The sequence below is a fragment of the Solea solea genome, chromosome 2 (assembly GCF_958295425.1).
Source record: "Solea solea chromosome 2, fSolSol10.1, whole genome shotgun sequence".
NCBI classification, from domain to species: domain Eukaryota; kingdom Metazoa; phylum Chordata; class Actinopteri; order Pleuronectiformes; family Soleidae; genus Solea; species Solea solea.
This window is the reverse complement of record NC_081135.1, coordinates 39511561-39527490: the sequence shown is the minus strand read 5'-3', so window position 1 is coordinate 39527490 and position 15930 is coordinate 39511561. Positions and strand designations below refer to the sequence as shown.

Genomic DNA, 15930 nt, shown 5'->3' with positions numbered 1-15930 from the left:
CGTTAAAGTATGACGACACTGTGATGCTCCAAAGTGGGCTTGGTTGTTTTCGGTTTCCCATTATTGTGTGAGTGGAAATTATTTTACATTTTCACGATTTCTGTCGCCATGGTTACGGGAAACCCTTATAAAAGTCATAGCACACCATTCCCGGTCAAGGCGCACGTTTTGATGTAACTTGTGTTGGGGGTTTCTGAAAACTGCGGGAGGAGAAGCGCGCCAAACTTTTGGGGGGGCGCGAGAAGAAGAAGAAGAATAAACGCGTAGGATTACAAGATGTGCTCGCAGCACAATGCATTCTAGTGAGAACTCTGGGGAGTTCTGACTAGTATGCCTTGTGGCTGCAGGCACCTAATAAACGCGCACGATTACAAGAGATGCCTTGCAGCGCAAGGCATTCTAGTGAGAACCCTAGGGTTCTCACTAGAATGCCTTGCAGCTGCAGGCACTAATAAACGCGCAGGATAACAAGAGATGCTTGCAGCGCAAGGCATTCTAGTGAGAACCCTAGGGTTCTCACTAGAATGCCTTGCAGCTGCAGGCACTAATAAACGCGCAGGATAACAAGAGATGCTTGCAGCGCAAGGCATTCTAGTGAGAACCCTAGGGTTCTCACTAGAATGCCTTGCAGCTGCAGGCACTAATAAACGCGCACGATTACAAGAGATGCCTTGCAGCGCAAGGCATTCTAGTGAGAACCCTAGGGTTCTCACTAGAATGCCTTGCAGCTGCAGGCACTAACTATGACTTTTTTTTCTCATTTTGGACAACATACTAAAGCATGACTTTTTTGTCACATTTTGGATGACATACCAAAGTAAGACTTTCATCTCATTTTGGACAACATACTAAAGTAAGACGTTTTTTGTCACATTTTGGACGACATACTATACTATGACTTTTTTGTCACATTTTGGACGACAACTAAAGTATGACTTTTTTGTCACATTTTGGACGACATACTAAACCATGACGTTTTTGTCACAATTTGGACGACATACTAAATTATGACTTTTTTGTCACATTTTGGACGACATACTAAACTATGACTTTTTTGTCACATTTTGGACAACATACTAAAGTATGACTTTTTTGTCAAATCTTGGACGACATACTAAACTATGACTTTTTTGTCACAATTTGGACGACATACTAAAGTAAGATTTTTTGTCACATTTTGGAGGACATACTAAACTATGAAGTTTTTGTCACAATTTGGATGACATACTAAAGTATGACTTTTTTCAAATTTTGGACGACATACTAAAGCAAGACTTTTTTTGTCACATTTTGGACGACATTCTAAAGTATGACTTTTTTGTCTCATTTTGGAAAACATACTAAAGTAAGACCTTTTTCTCAAATTTTGGACGACATACTAAAGTAAGACCTTTTTCTCAAATTTTGGACGACATACTAAAGTAAGACTTTATCTCATTTTGGACAACATACTAAAATAAGACCTTTTTGTCATATTTTGGACGACATACTAAAGTAAGACCTTTTTGTCTCATTTTGGACGACATACTAAAGTAAGACTTTTTTGTCACATTTTGGACAACATACTAAAGTAAGACTTTTATCTCATTTTGGACGACATACTAAAGTAAGACTTTTTTGTCACATTTTGGACAACATACTAAAGTATGACTTTTATCTCATTTTGGACAACATACTAAAGTAAGACTTTTATCTCATTTTGGACAACATACTAAAGTAAGACTTTTTTGTCACATTTTGGACGACGTACTTAACTATGACTTTTTTGTCACATTTTGGACAACTTACTATACTATGACTTTTTTGTCACATTTTGGACGACATACTTAACTATGACTTTTTTGTCAAATTTTGGAAGAAATACTATACTATGACTTTTTTGAGTGATTTTGGACGACATACTATACTATGATTTTTTTGTCACATTTTGGACGACATACTTAACTATGACTTTTTTGTCAAATTTTGGAAGACATACTATACTATGACTTTTTTGAGTGATTTTGGATGACATACTATACTATGACTTTTTTGTCAAAAAAGTCATACCTTAGTATGTTGTCCAAAATGTGACAAAAAGTCATACTTTAGTATGTTGTCCAAAATGTGACAAAAAAGTCATACTTTAGTATGTCGTCCAAAATGTGACAAAAAAGTCATATGTCGTCCAAAATGTTACAAAAAAGTCATAGTTTAGTATGTCGTCCAAAATGAGATAAAAAAGTCATAGTTTAGTATGTCCTCCAAAATGTGACAAAAAAGTCTTACGTTGTGTTGTCCAAAATGAGATAAAAAAGTCATAGTTTAGTATGTCCTCCAAAATGAGACAAAAAAGTCATACTTTAGTATGTCGTCCAGTGTGACAAAAAAGTCTTACTTTAGTATGTTGTCCAAAATGAGATAAAAGTCTTACTTTAGTATGTTGTCCAAAATGAGATAAAAGTCTTACTTTAGTATGTTGTCCAAAATGTGACAAAAAAGTCTTACTTTAGTATGTTGTCCAAAATGAGATATAAGTCATAGTTTAGTATGTCGTCCAAAATGTGACAAAAAGGTCTTACTTTAGTATGTTGTCCAAAATGAGTGTCGTCCAAAATGAGACAAAAAAGTCTTACTTTAGTATGTTGTCCAAAATGTGACAAAAAAGTCTTACTTTAGTATGTCGTCCAAAATTTGACAAAAAAGTCTTACTTTAGTATGTTGTCCAAAATGAGATAAAAGTCTTACTTAAGTATGTTGTCCAAAATGTGACAAAAAAGTATTACTTTAGTATGTTGTCCAAAATGTGACAAAATAGTCATAGTTTAGTATGTCGTCCAAGATTTGACAAAAAAGTCATACTTAAGTATGTTATCCAAAATGTGACAAAAAAGTCATAGTTTAGTATGTCGTCCAAAATGTGACAAAAAACTGCTTACTTTAGTATGTCGTCCAAAATGAGATAAAAGTCTTACTTTAGTATGTTGTCCAAAATGTGACAAAAATGTCTTACTTTAGTATGTTGTCCAAAATGTGACAAAAAAGTCATAGTCTAGTATGTCGTCCAAAATGTGACAATAAAGTCATACTTTAGTATGTCGTCCAAAATGTGACAAAAAAGTCTTACTTTAGTATGTCGTCCAAAATGTGACAAAAAAGTCTTACTTTAGTATGTTGTCCAAAATGTGACAAAAAAGTCATGCTTTAGTATGTTGTCCAAAATGAGACAGAAAAGTCATAGTTTAGTATGTCCTCCAAAATGTGACAAAAAAGTCTTACTTTAGTATGTCGTCCAAATTGTGACAAAAAAGTCATAGTTTAGTATGTCGTCCAAGATTTGACAAAAAAGTCATACTTTAGTATGTCGTCCAAAATGTGACAAAAAGTCATACTTTAGTATGTCGTCCAAAATGTGACAAAAAAGTCATACTTTAGTATGTAATCCAAAATGTTACAAAAAAGTCATTGTTTAGTATGTCGTCCAAAATGAGACAAAAAAGTCATAGTTTAGTATGTCCTCCAAAATGTGACAAAAAAGTCTTACGTTGTGTTGTCCAAAATGAGATAAAAAAGTCATAGTTTAGTATGTCCTCCAAAATGAGACAAAAAAGTCATACTTTAGTATGTCGTCCAAAGTGTGACAAAAAAGTCAAAGTTTAGTATGTCGTCCAAAATTTGACAAAGTCATAGTTTAGTATGTCGTCCAAAATGTGACAAAAAAGTCTTACTTTAGTATGTCATCCAAAATGTGAAAAAAAAGTCTTACTTTAGTATGTTGTCCAAAATGAGATAAAAGTCTTACTTTAGTATGTTGTCCAAAATGAGATAAAAGTCTTACTTTAGTATGTTGTCCAAAATGTGACAAAAAAGTCTTACTTTAGTATGTTGTCCAAAATGAGATAAAAGTCATAGTTTAGTATGTCGTCCAAAATGTGACAAAAAGGTCTTACTTTAGTATGTCGTCCAAAATGAGACAAAAAGTCATAGTTTAGTATGTCCTCCAAAATGAGACAAAAAAGTCATACTTTAGTATGTCGTCCAAAATGAGTGTCGTCCAAAATGAGACAAAAAAGTCTTACTTTAGTATGTTGTCCAAAATGTGACAAAAAAGTCTTACTTTAGTATGTCGTCCAAAATGAGACAAAAAAGTCATAGTTTAGTATGTCCTCAAAATTAGACAAAAAGTCATACTTTAGTATGTCGTCCAAAATGTGACAAAAAAGTCTTACTTTAGTATGTCGTCCAAAATGAGACAAAAAAGTCATAGTTTAGTATGTCCTCCAAAATGAGACAAAAAAGTCATACTTTAGTATGTCGTCCAAAGTGTGACAAAAAAGTCATCGTTTAGTATGTCGTCCAAAATTTGACAAAAAAGTCATAGTTTAGTATGTCGTCCAAAATGTGACAAAAAAATCACAGCATAGTATGTCGTCCAAAATCACTCAAAAAAGTCATAGTATAGTATGTTTTCCAAAATTTGACACAAAAGTCATGCTTTGGTATGTCCAAAATGTGACAAAAAAATCATAGTATAGTATGTCGTCCAAAATCACTCAAAAAAGTCAGAGTTAAGTATCTCGTCCAAAATGTAAAAAAAGTCATAGTATAGTGTCATCCAAAATGTGACAAAAAATTCATACTTTAGTATGTCGTCCAAAATGTGACAAAAAAGTCATAGTATAGTATGTCGTCCAAAATGTGACAAAAAAGTCATAGTATAGTCATCCAAAATGTGAGAAAAAAGTCATAGTATAGAATGTTGTCCAAAATGTGACAAAAAAGTCATAGTATAGTATGTCGTTCAAAATCACTCAAAAAAGTCATAGTATAGTTTGTCGTCCAAAATCACTAAAAAAAGTCATAGTATAGTATGTCATCCAAAATGTGACAAAAAAGTCATAGTATAGAATGTCATCCAAAATGTGACAAAAAAGTCATAGTATAGTATGTCGTTCAAAATCACTCAAAAAAGTCATAGTATAGTATGTCGTCCAAAATCACTAAAAAAAGTCATAGTATAGTATGTTGTCCAAAATCACTAAAAAAAGTCATCAGAATCAGAATCAGAATCAGAATCAGCTTTATTGGCCAAGTATGTAACACATACAAGGAATTCGACTCCGGTTTTTCAAACACACGCTGTACATGAAACATAGACATCAACATAACTTAACATACATTTGACAAGAGTGAATAAAAAAGGTGACCAGAGGTCCGGTTTATTTTTAAATATATATATATATAAACGATAAAGTGCAGATAGTGAATAGATAAGTAAACAAATAAACTGGTCAAGTGTTCAGTAATGTGACGGCCTGGGGGAAGAAACTGTTCTTGTGTCTAGCAGTTTTGGTGTACAGTGTTCTGTAACGCCTGCCAGAGGGAAGAAGATCAAACAGGTTATTTCCGGGATGTGATGGATCTGCAGAGATACTACCTGCCCGTTTCTTGACTCTGGATGTGTTCAAGTCCTGGATGGTGGGCAGTTTGACACCAATGATTCTCTCTGCAGTCCTGATGGTGCGATTCAGTCTGTTTCTGTCCTGTTTGGTGGCTGATGCAAACCAAACGGTGATGGAGGTGCAGAGAACAGACTGGACTATTGCTGTGTAGAACTGGATCAGCAGCTCCTGGGGCAGGTTGTACTTCCTGAGCTGTCGCAGGAAGTAAAGCCTCTGCTGGGCCTTTTTGACTATGGAGTCGATGTTTGGTGCCCACTTTAGGTCATGGGAGATGGTGGATCCTAGAAACCTGAAGGTTTCCACAGCAGACACAGTGTTATTGAGGATGGTGAGGGGGGGCAGAGCAGGGGAGTTACTCCTGAAGTCCACTGTCATCTCCACAGTTTTGAGCGTGTTCAGCTCCAGGTTGTTCTGACCACACCAGAGGACCAGTTGTTCCACCTCCCGTCTGTATGCAGACTCGTCACCGTCCCGGATGAGGCCGATGACTGTTGTGTCGTCTGCAAACTTCAGGAGTTTGACAGATGGGTCACTCGAGGTGCAGTCATTAGTATAGAGGGAGAAGAGCAGTGGGGAGAGCACACATCCCTGGGGGGCGCCAGTGCTGATTGTCCGGGTGCTGGAAGTGATTTTCCCCAGTCTCACCTGCTGGCTCCTATCTGTGAGGAAGTTTGTAATCCACTGACAGGTGGGGGCTGAGACGGAGAGCTGGGTGAGTTTGGAGTGCAGGATGTCCGGGATGATGGTGTTGAACGCCGAGCTGAAGTCCACAAACAGGATCCTAGCATATGTCCCTGGGGAGTCGAGGTGATGCAGGATGTAATGCAGACCCATATTGATGGCATCATCATAGTATAGTATGTCGTCCAAAATGGGACAAAAAGTCATACCTTAGTATGTCGTCCAAAATCACTAAAAAAGTCATAGTCTAGTATGTCGTCCAAAATGTGACAAAAAGGTCATAGTATAGTATGTCGTTCAAAATCACTCAAAAAAGTCATAGTATAGTTTGTCGTCCAAAATCACTAAAAAAAGTCATAGTATAGTATGTCATCCAAAATGTGACAAAAAAGTCATAGTATAGTATGTCGTTCAAAATCACTCAAAAAAGTCATAGTATAGTATGTCGTCCAAAATCACTAAAAAAGTCATAGTATAGTATGTCCTCCAAAATGTGACAAAAAAATCATAGTATAGTATGTCGTCCAAAATCACTCACAAAAGTCATAGTATTGTCATCCAAAATGGGACAAAAAAAGTCATAGTCTAGTATGTCGTCCAAAATGTGACAAAAAGGTCATAGTATAGTATGTCGTTCAAAATCACTCAAAAAAGTCATAGTATAGTATGTCGTCCACAATTTGACAAAAAAGTCATAGCTTAGTATGTTGTCCAAAATCACTCAAAAAAGTCATGCTTTAGTATGTCGTCCAAAATGTGACAAAAAAGTTGCCGGTTCAAGTCCCCACCAGGTCAAAAGGGCTAGGGTAACCCTGAGCAAGGTACCCAACCCCCATTGCTCCCCGGGCGCTACTCAGTGTGGCAGCCCACTGCTCCTAATTCTACGATGGGTCAAATGCAGAGAAACAATTTCCCTAAGGGGATTAATAAAGTATAAATCTTAACGTTGTTTCTGTTTTTCACTGATGTTGAAAAATCGGTAATGGAAAATTAGGAGTTAAAATGTTTTAAATAAATTATAAACCATTCAAAATAAAAATATCAGAATCAAGAAAAGATTAAATATTGTCTGAGAAAAGATACAAAATCACAACTATAAAAATGTAGATCCAAATAAAACTGAGAAGCTTTTGTTTGTTTAAAATATTTTCTCAAAGCTGTTCATTAATACTTCACATGTTTTTTTTAGTCCTGTTCATAAATTGCATCAGTGTTTCTGAGAATGGTTACACTGCCCCCCAGTGGCCACAGACAATAACCGCAACAATTCTACACTGAAGGTTTTCAGAAGAAAAAGGTTCATAAATGTATTTTATAAATTAATATACATACAAATGTTTTTATTTATTCTATTTGTTATTATTATAAAAGTAATAAAATGTCATAATAAAAGAAAAGTCACATAAAAACATAATAATCAATAAAATATTATTGTGTGAATAAAAGTTCTTTGTTGTTTTGTTGAGTTTAAAGTTTAAAAAAGTTTCAGGCTCAGAGATGATGATGTTTATGACTTTATAATAAAAAAATAAACACAAACACAGTGATGTTGTGCTGTTTCATGCTTTATTAAATCAATCATCGGAGAAAAACTCGAGGAGGCTGCGAAAATATTCAACGCTACAAACTCTAACTTCAATCAAATCAAAACGCTGCGGGGCGACTCACCAGACCCCGCCTCCTCCATGCCAGACCACGCCTCCTTCTAACGCAGCACAGGCTTGTTGTCTGGCTGCAACTCCTCCGCTCTGCGGCGCCCCCTGTCTGACAGGTGAACTTCTCTACAAACTAACACACAAACACACTGCAGCCTCCGGGAGGAAGCTCCGCCCCTGCCAACGAGCGCACGACGGACACCACTTTTTTTCTTTATCTTCTTCTTCACGTGATTGTCAGGTGTGTGTTATGAGGGCGGAGCCAGAGTGAGCGGTTGTTGGCCAGAGGCGGAGCACAAAACAAAAGAAAAAGAAACATCGGCGCTCAGGGAGTGCAGGCCGCTCGCACTATGAGCAGGTCGTGAAAACGGCGGTTCTGACATCATCAGTCGCAGCTCGAGGTCCAGTTGCGCTGCTTACACGAGGGTAAAGGCAAACAGCGCTCAGGACCTCGAGCTCTGGTTTCTATCGCGTCTCTAATCGAGGAAACATCGGCAGGGAGCCTCTCTACCTGCCGAGGCAATCTTAGACTTCAACGTATCGTTGAGGCACAGAGTTTAGTTTCTTGGTTGGACAGGGTATTCGTTCCTCGTGGAACTTTCTCCTGTTAAACCACATTCAGTTTCATTCTGTTTCAGTTCATATTATTGTCATAAATAACAATGCATACATTTCCCATAACCGTTCAATTCGGCTATATACATTATGTACATGTCAAAGAAAAATGGATCAAAAATCCTAAGTCATATTTATCCAATATGGCACATTTTATAACAACGTTAGACTTGAGTCTAGTTTGGCATAAATTAATGTCACGTTTGGTACAAAAATTGTTCATATTTACAAGAAGAGAAATGGAGATTCTTTATCACGTCGGTGCTTTTTGCTGAATTTATAAATAAACATAGACATGGAAAAAGAGGAAAAGGGGAAGATGAGTTTTTTTGTTTTTTCTACACCGATCGAATGCTAATGTGAACGCTCGCTGAGTCGGATCCGAGCTCGTTGGACAGTTTCAGGGTATAAGTTCCTGCGTCTTCCTCTCTGACGCCAGTGATGATGAGGGTGGTCAAATCCTCCGAAGTCTCTATGTGGAAGCGTCCGCCTGCGGTCACCTCGATGGTTTTGCCACCGCGGGACCACTCGATTTTCTTAGCGTCACCAGAGAAGGCGCAGGACAGAGTCAGGACTTTGCCCACCTCCATGCTGATGTCCTCCGGCAGAGCCTCGATCCTGGGAGCACAACCTGGAAACCACAGCAGGAACAGAACCACTTTTACATTCAAGAAGAAAAAGAAAACCAGCTTACTTTGCTAAGTGAATTGTACGAGATATTTGAAACTGTTTCTGGAACCTGCAGAAAACAGGAAGGAACTTTCTCGGTGAAAACATGAAAATGGTTTTAAGACTTGTGTCATAAAATCTCCGTCAGTTTAAGTCTCTACGATATCTACGTCACACGTTCATGTCTTTATCTCACTGTTAGACTGACTTTTCCAACAGGAAACTGAAGTTTGTAAACCACTCACTTTCCCACACCAAACCCCGCAGCTAAAATCAGTGATTTTAGCTGCGGGGACACAGGAGCTGCTGCTCCTCTGCTGCCTCGTGTGGTCACTTTGTGTCACTGAGGTTAATCTGAATGTTGGATTTCAAACAGTGACAAAATCAGACATTTGAACTTATTGATGGAGGCAGCAGTGTGTGTGTGTGTGATGTTAAAATGACTGGTTTTCTCTATGGGCTTTGGTGTGGGAGAGTGAGTGGTTTACAAACTTCAGTTTCCTTAAACTTAAGCTGATGTAGGTTTTAGTGGCTGAGTCTGGCGGCCATGTTCTCACTGAGAGTGAGCTGGCTGAGTTCTCAGCAGCAGGGGGCGCTCACAGGAACACGTCCTCTTACCAATCGCTCTGAATGAAGATCCCATCTCAGTGAGGCTGCTAGAGCCTATTGCGTATGACTCAGACGCCATTGAAGACGAGCTGGACATGGACATGGTCTCAAGCTTCATCTCGGCCGCCATGCTGCTGAAGGCACTGGACTCCATCATGGATGACATCATAGCCTGCTGGGAGGAGGATGAAAAGGAGGAGGACGACTCCTCCATGGTGTGGACTTCTTTCCTCATCATCATGGACGAGCTTGTGGATGATGATGATTCTTTGTGACTCATCATCATTGATCCTGTTCAGGGTAAAGATGGAGATGATAAATGGACAAATCCTCTCCACAATGTGACATTAACGTTAGTTAAGACTGTGTAATAATGTGCTCACCTTTAAGTGCCAGTTGCTGCTCACGGTAGGCGGTGACCTTCATGCGTATGGACTGGAACACCTGTCCGGTGAAAGAGAAGGAGGATTTGGCGACTCCTCCCTCTGAGGTCATCTCACAGACGTACTCTCCCTGATCACTGTCCATCAGATCGCGGATTAAGAGGCTGCAGGAGCCTTCAGACTGTTTCATTTCAAAGCGACTGCTCTGCGAGAGTCTCCTCCCACTAACGTACCATACCACCTCCCTGATGGTGCTCTCGCAGACACAGGACATCCTCACCGAACCCTCACAGGCCTCGGCTGTTAGCTGACTGAGGATCTTGGGAGGTTTCGGAGTTGGGGATTTGACTGTGGGTGGAGACACAACCCTCTTTGGGGACATCGTTGGAGGAGGAGACTTCATCCTAGGAGGTGATTTGAGTCCCTCAGGCTCAGGGGACTTCAGGGTCCTGGGGGATTTGATCCCTGTTTTGATTCCAGCAGGTTCTGGAGACTTCAACCCTCTTAGAGTCTTGAGTCCTGTGGGCTCTGGAGATTTGATACCACGAGGAGATTTTGCCTCCTCAGGTTCAGGTGACTTGATAGTTGTCGGTGACTTAAGTCTGGGCTCTGGGGATTTTATACCCCGAGGAGACTTGACTCCCTCAGGTTCAGGAGATTTGACACCGGAAGCTGGTGATTTTATGCCAGTTGCTGGAGAGGCTGCAGATGGCGCAGGGGACTTAATGCCCCTAGGGGTTTTAATTCCCTCAGGTTCAGGAGACTTCACACTCGGCTCAGGAGACTTCACACTCGGTGTGGGTGACTTCACACTCGGCTCAGGAGACTTCACACTCGGTGCGGGTGACTTCACACTCGGAGCAGGAGAAGTTACACTTGGTTCAGGTGATTTGACTGAAGGTTCAGGGGACTTGACGCTGGGTTCAGGTGACTTTACACTTGGAACAGGGGAAGTTATGGAGGGAGCAGGGGATGGGGCTGAAGGCTCTGGAGACTTCACTGGTGGTTCATGGGATTTGACAGCCTTAACTTCTTCTTTAACAACTACTCTATGAATGGTCAGAGTGAAGTGAGCCTCCTGTCTGCCTGCTGAGTTCTCTACCACCACTGTGTAACTGCCCTCATCTGACACGGTCACAGAGGAAATCTCCAAACTAGATTTGTACTGAGTGGTAGTAACCTGGACATTATGAGATGAGACAATAGTTCTGCTCTCACGCATCCATGTTACAGTGGGTGCAGGCTCTCCGTCAATATCGCAGTAGAATATGGCAGTTTCTCCCTCTGTGACTGTCACAGACTGAGGCTTGGTGAGGATTCTGGCTGGAAGGGAAGGCTTTGTTTTTTCAACAGAAACTACTTCAGCAGCAGAAACAGCAGAAACAGAAACAGCAGACACAACAGAAGCTGTCTTAAGTTTAGCTTCAGTTGTGGTGTGCTTCCTGGTTAGAGAATACTGGTCTGAGGAAAAGGAGGAGTCAGATGACAGGTAATCTGCTGAGGCATATTTGACAGATGAATCGTACCTCTCAGCAGAGGAGTACCTCTCAGCTGAGGCGTATTTGAGCGAAGCATCATACCTTTCGGCAGAGGAGTACCTTTCTGAGGAGGCAGCATATCGCTCGCGTTCAACAACCTCACGTGTCTCAGTGAACTTTGACTTACTCTCCTCCACCTCAAAGTGGCTCTGGGTGGCATAACCTGCTTGGAAGTGGGTGGTGTGATAGTGGTCAATTCGAGTAACGTCAGGGACATATGGTTTAGGAACTTCCTCGTCTCTGCGGCGAGAGGAGAAGGTGGTGTAGGCACATGTGACTCCTGTCACATCCAGGGTGGCGTAGTCGGATGCCTCTCCCTTTGTGTTGGAGCACACACAGCGATATGTACCACTGTCCTCATCCTGGCAGTTCAGGATAGTGATGGACAAAACACCACTCATGTTGGAGAAAATGTATTTCTCGCTCCTTTCAAAGATCACAGTTCCGTTATGGAACCACTGGACTTCTGCCTCAGGCTTAGCCTGGACGTTCAGTGTGAATCTGGTGTCTTGGCCGATTGGAATGCGATGGGAGCGCATCCTGACAGTCACACGAGGAGCATGGTCAAGGCTGAAAGGTGTCTGGCTAACCACTTGGTATTTTCTTTCAGCCTTCAGAGCAGCCTTTCTGGCCTCATAGCGGGACATGATGTCAAAGCGGGCAGACCGTTCAAACCGGGAGGAGGAACGGGAAGACCTCTCAACAGATCTAATGGGACTGGGAGAGCGTGGGCGAGTCCTCTCTGGTGTGGGAGACCTCCTTTCTACAATCTGTCCCTCTACCTCCACAAGTCTGACACGTGGTTGTCTGATCAGCTCTGAAACTGGACGCATCAGCTCGATGTATGTGGGAGACAATGATCTCCTCCTTCTCATGTACTGAGAAATTGTACGTTTCTTCTTTGTCTCAGCAACTTCCACCACCTGCTTTCTGACCTCCTGCTGTCTGACTTCCTGCACCCTCTCTTCACGCACAACATCGTCCAGACATGTACACGGACTCCTAGGAGGGGAGGCAGAAAAGCCGAGCTCCAGCTCATCCTCCAGCTTCATTCTCTCTTCCTCTGTCCTCCTTCTGGAAATGTAGTCATCCACAGGCATCAGCAGCTCTTCATCACTCAGGTCTCCAAGAGATCTCCTCCTGGATCTGAAGGACACCTCAGATTCAAGAGAGGGTGAACGGCGTGCAGGCCTGACAGTCTCCAGATCATCCAGACTGAGTTTTGGAATACGCCACCTTGGCCTGTACTGGTCGGTGATTCTGGGAAGGGGCATGACATAGAACTGTTCCCACCTGGACAGACGAATACGTCTCTGCCTCTTCTGCACAATCCTTTCCATTCTCTCAGGAAGCTCATACTGGACTCTCAGCTTCTTGTACCACTTCATTTCTGAGAGAGGCACAAACTGCTTGATGGCCTTGTCTTCATCCAGATCTCTGGGATCGTGAACCAAAGGCTCGGGTATCTCATATGGCATAAAGATTCTCCTCTCCTCCTCCAGCTTCTTGGTCTCAGACTTCACAACTGAGATGTCAAATTCCCCTTCCACGTTCTTGGTGCTCACTGCAGGCTTGTACAGGTCAGCAGCAAATTTAAGAGCCTCCTGTGCGGTGGGGTTGAAAGGTACGTGCTCCTCGGTTGCAGCGATTCGCTTAGCCATCTTGTTAGTCTTTTCAATTTGTTTCTGAACGTGTAGGTATTTTTCCTCCTCACTCTTATACTCTCTCCTGGTGTAGGTAAGGCGGTTGATCTTCAGTGTAGCCTGGCAGCTTGCAGAGCCAGCAGAGTTAGTTGCCGTAACCTTGTACACAGCAGCATCCTCGAGCAGAGTCTCTCTGATGTGCAGGACATGGTAATCAACATCCTGCTGAATGACAACCACCTTGGGACCAAACTCTAGGGGTTTACCATCCTTCTCCCATTTCAGATTAGGAGTTGGGACTCCAGAGACCTTGAGTTCAAAACGGACGCTATCCCCCTCATTGCACTCAACATTAGCCAGCAGGCGTTTGAACATTGGCCTCATGGTCTCCGCTGACACAAGGTGAGGTGTCACAGTGAGATGGGCTTGGCAGCTGTCGTCTCCAAACTTGTTGTGGGCCATGACAGTGTACTCGGCATCATCGCTCATGTCCAGATTGTGGATGATCAGCTGGTACAGACCCTTATCACTTGCAAACGTGTACTTTCTGTCATCCTCACCTGGTTTAATTCTCTCTCCATTCTTGAGCCATGTCACATGAGGATCTGGGTGCACAGTAATGGTGACACCAAAGCGAACATCTTCGCCAATGTAGGCAGTGGTATTGTAGAGAGGCAGGGTGAACTCAGGTGGTCGTTGTAGGAGTTTAATCCTATCAACTCTCCTCCTCAGTTTCCTGATGGTGCGGCTGACATAATACTCTCTGATGCTTCTTACTGTCTCAACAAAGAGTTCTCCATAAGCACTGTCTTCTCCATCATCACTCACCACCTTGCATCTGTACACACCATCATCACAGTCCTCGATGTCCTTCACATAGATGCTGGCAAAACCATTACTGTACGTTATCTCGTACTTGGGGCTTGGATGGAGCTGACGGTTGCCGAAATACCATGAAACCTGTGTGCTCTTGTCATAGTTGGAAATTATGCAAGAAAATTTGACATAGCCACCGACTTCAGCTGAGCCATGCATGACTGGACCAGAGCGAAGGCCATGATACTCAGTTCCGATCTTTACTTTGCCCACAGCCAGTCCTCTCTGGTTCTTGAAGGCACCACCATAGGCTACACGAGCTGCAGATACAATAGTGTCTGTCTTTTTCACAAGTGTCTGGTAGTACCTCCTGTGTCTCAGTGTCCTGATGGTCTTGTTGCTGACCTGCTCAATCTTCATCCTGAGCCATGGGTGCTCCATAGCCTCATGGGCTGTCATACGCAGCTTCCTGTCCTTGACTAGAAGTCTGTCTACAAAGTCCATGGCCTCCAGGCTGATGTCCTTAAATGCTTCTCTGTCAAAGACATACTCACAGTTGGAGATGTTCTCAATCATCTTTGTAGTGGACTCTGCAGCAAATGGATTGAGGCCACTGAGCAGAATATAGGCGATAACACCAACAGACCACATATCAGTGGCAGTTGTGATTAAGTCGTGGCGGTGAACCTCAGGGGCACAGTACTCAGGAGCTGAGAAGAGCATTCTGATGTTTTCTCCTGGCACCAGCAGCCTTGCCTGGCCCATCTCCATAATCTTTATGATGGTGCTTCTCCTCGTGGTATAGACGATGTTGTCTGGACGAATATCAAAGTGACCATAGTTGAGGCTGTGCAAGAATTTCAGGGCAGAGCAGACTTGTCTCAGGTAACGGACAATCTCTTGCTCTGTTAGCTCAAAGTTGCTGGTTCCCAGGCGTTCAAAGATGTCAACTCCAGATATAAACTCAAAGATCAGAATAATCTCCTCCATACTTTCAAAGTACTCATGCAGGTAAATGATGTTATTGTGCCTTGCTACATTGAGGGCCTCAATCTCCCTGAGAACCAGCTCTCGGTCGGTTCCTCTGACCTTGATGAATTTGGCCATGAAAGTCTTCTTTGTAGCAATCTCAATGCAGCGGTAGACTGCTCCAAACTGGCAGCGAGCAAGCTCCTCAGAGATGATGTATTTGGAGGACAACTCCTTCACCTTGTAGAATGGAGCTTCTCCTTTGATTATTTCTCTGGCTTCATCCACTTCCTCATCATAGTTCCTAATCACAGACTTATCTTCTTTTGTAGTGATTGGCTCTGTTGGCTGAGAAGGAGGACTCAAGCCAAACTCGTTCTCTGCAAGGACACGGAACTGGTACTTGGCCTTTCCAAATATGTTGATGATGGTGATGCTGCAGTCAGTGGTCTGTCCAGCACGGATCCACCTGTCACCACTGGTAGGACACTTCTCAACAATGTAGTTAATGATGTCACTTCCACCATCGCTGGCTGGTGGCTCCCAGGTTAGAGTGATAGAGTCCTTTGAAATGTCACTGACCACGAGTCCCTTAGGAGCTTCAGGTATGTCCACCACATTCATCTCAATTGTTTGCTTGTCTGTTCCAAACCTGTTCTTTGCAGTAATAACGTAGTAGCCAGTATCTTTCCTCTGCACCCCCTTCTGGAAGACCAGGGAGGTAAAAGATCTAGTGGTGATAACTTGGTAGTAAACAGAGTTGGACAGGATCTCCTGACCCTTCTGCCAAGTGATCGCTGGCTCAGGCTTGCCAGAGATGGGAATCTTGATTGTGATATTATCTCCACAGACGGCATGAACTGCTCCCATTCCCTGGAGCTCTTTGGGCAGGTGGATCTTAGCAGGAACTG

At 42.2% G+C, this 15930-nt stretch overlaps 1 protein-coding gene across 25 annotated transcripts in view; it reads right to left on the bottom strand.

Moving 5' to 3' along the window:
- Nucleotides 1–7669: 7669 nt before the first annotated feature.
- The window catches only part of ttn.2 (titin, tandem duplicate 2), a 176830-nt gene continuing 168569 nt past the window's right edge, over nt 7670–15930 (bottom strand). For all 25 annotated transcript variants that reach the window (XM_058617746.1, XM_058617865.1, XM_058617874.1 and 22 more), the window contains 3 exons: nt 10054–15927; nt 9680–9961; nt 7670–9023 (listed from right to left, as the gene is read on the bottom strand). In XM_058617746.1, coding sequence (XP_058473729.1) covers nt 8731–9023; nt 9680–9961; nt 10054–15927 — 6449 coding nt within the window. In that variant the 3' untranslated portion in view covers nt 7670–8730. The remainder of the gene's footprint in view (nt 9024–9679; nt 9962–10053; nt 15928–15930) is intronic.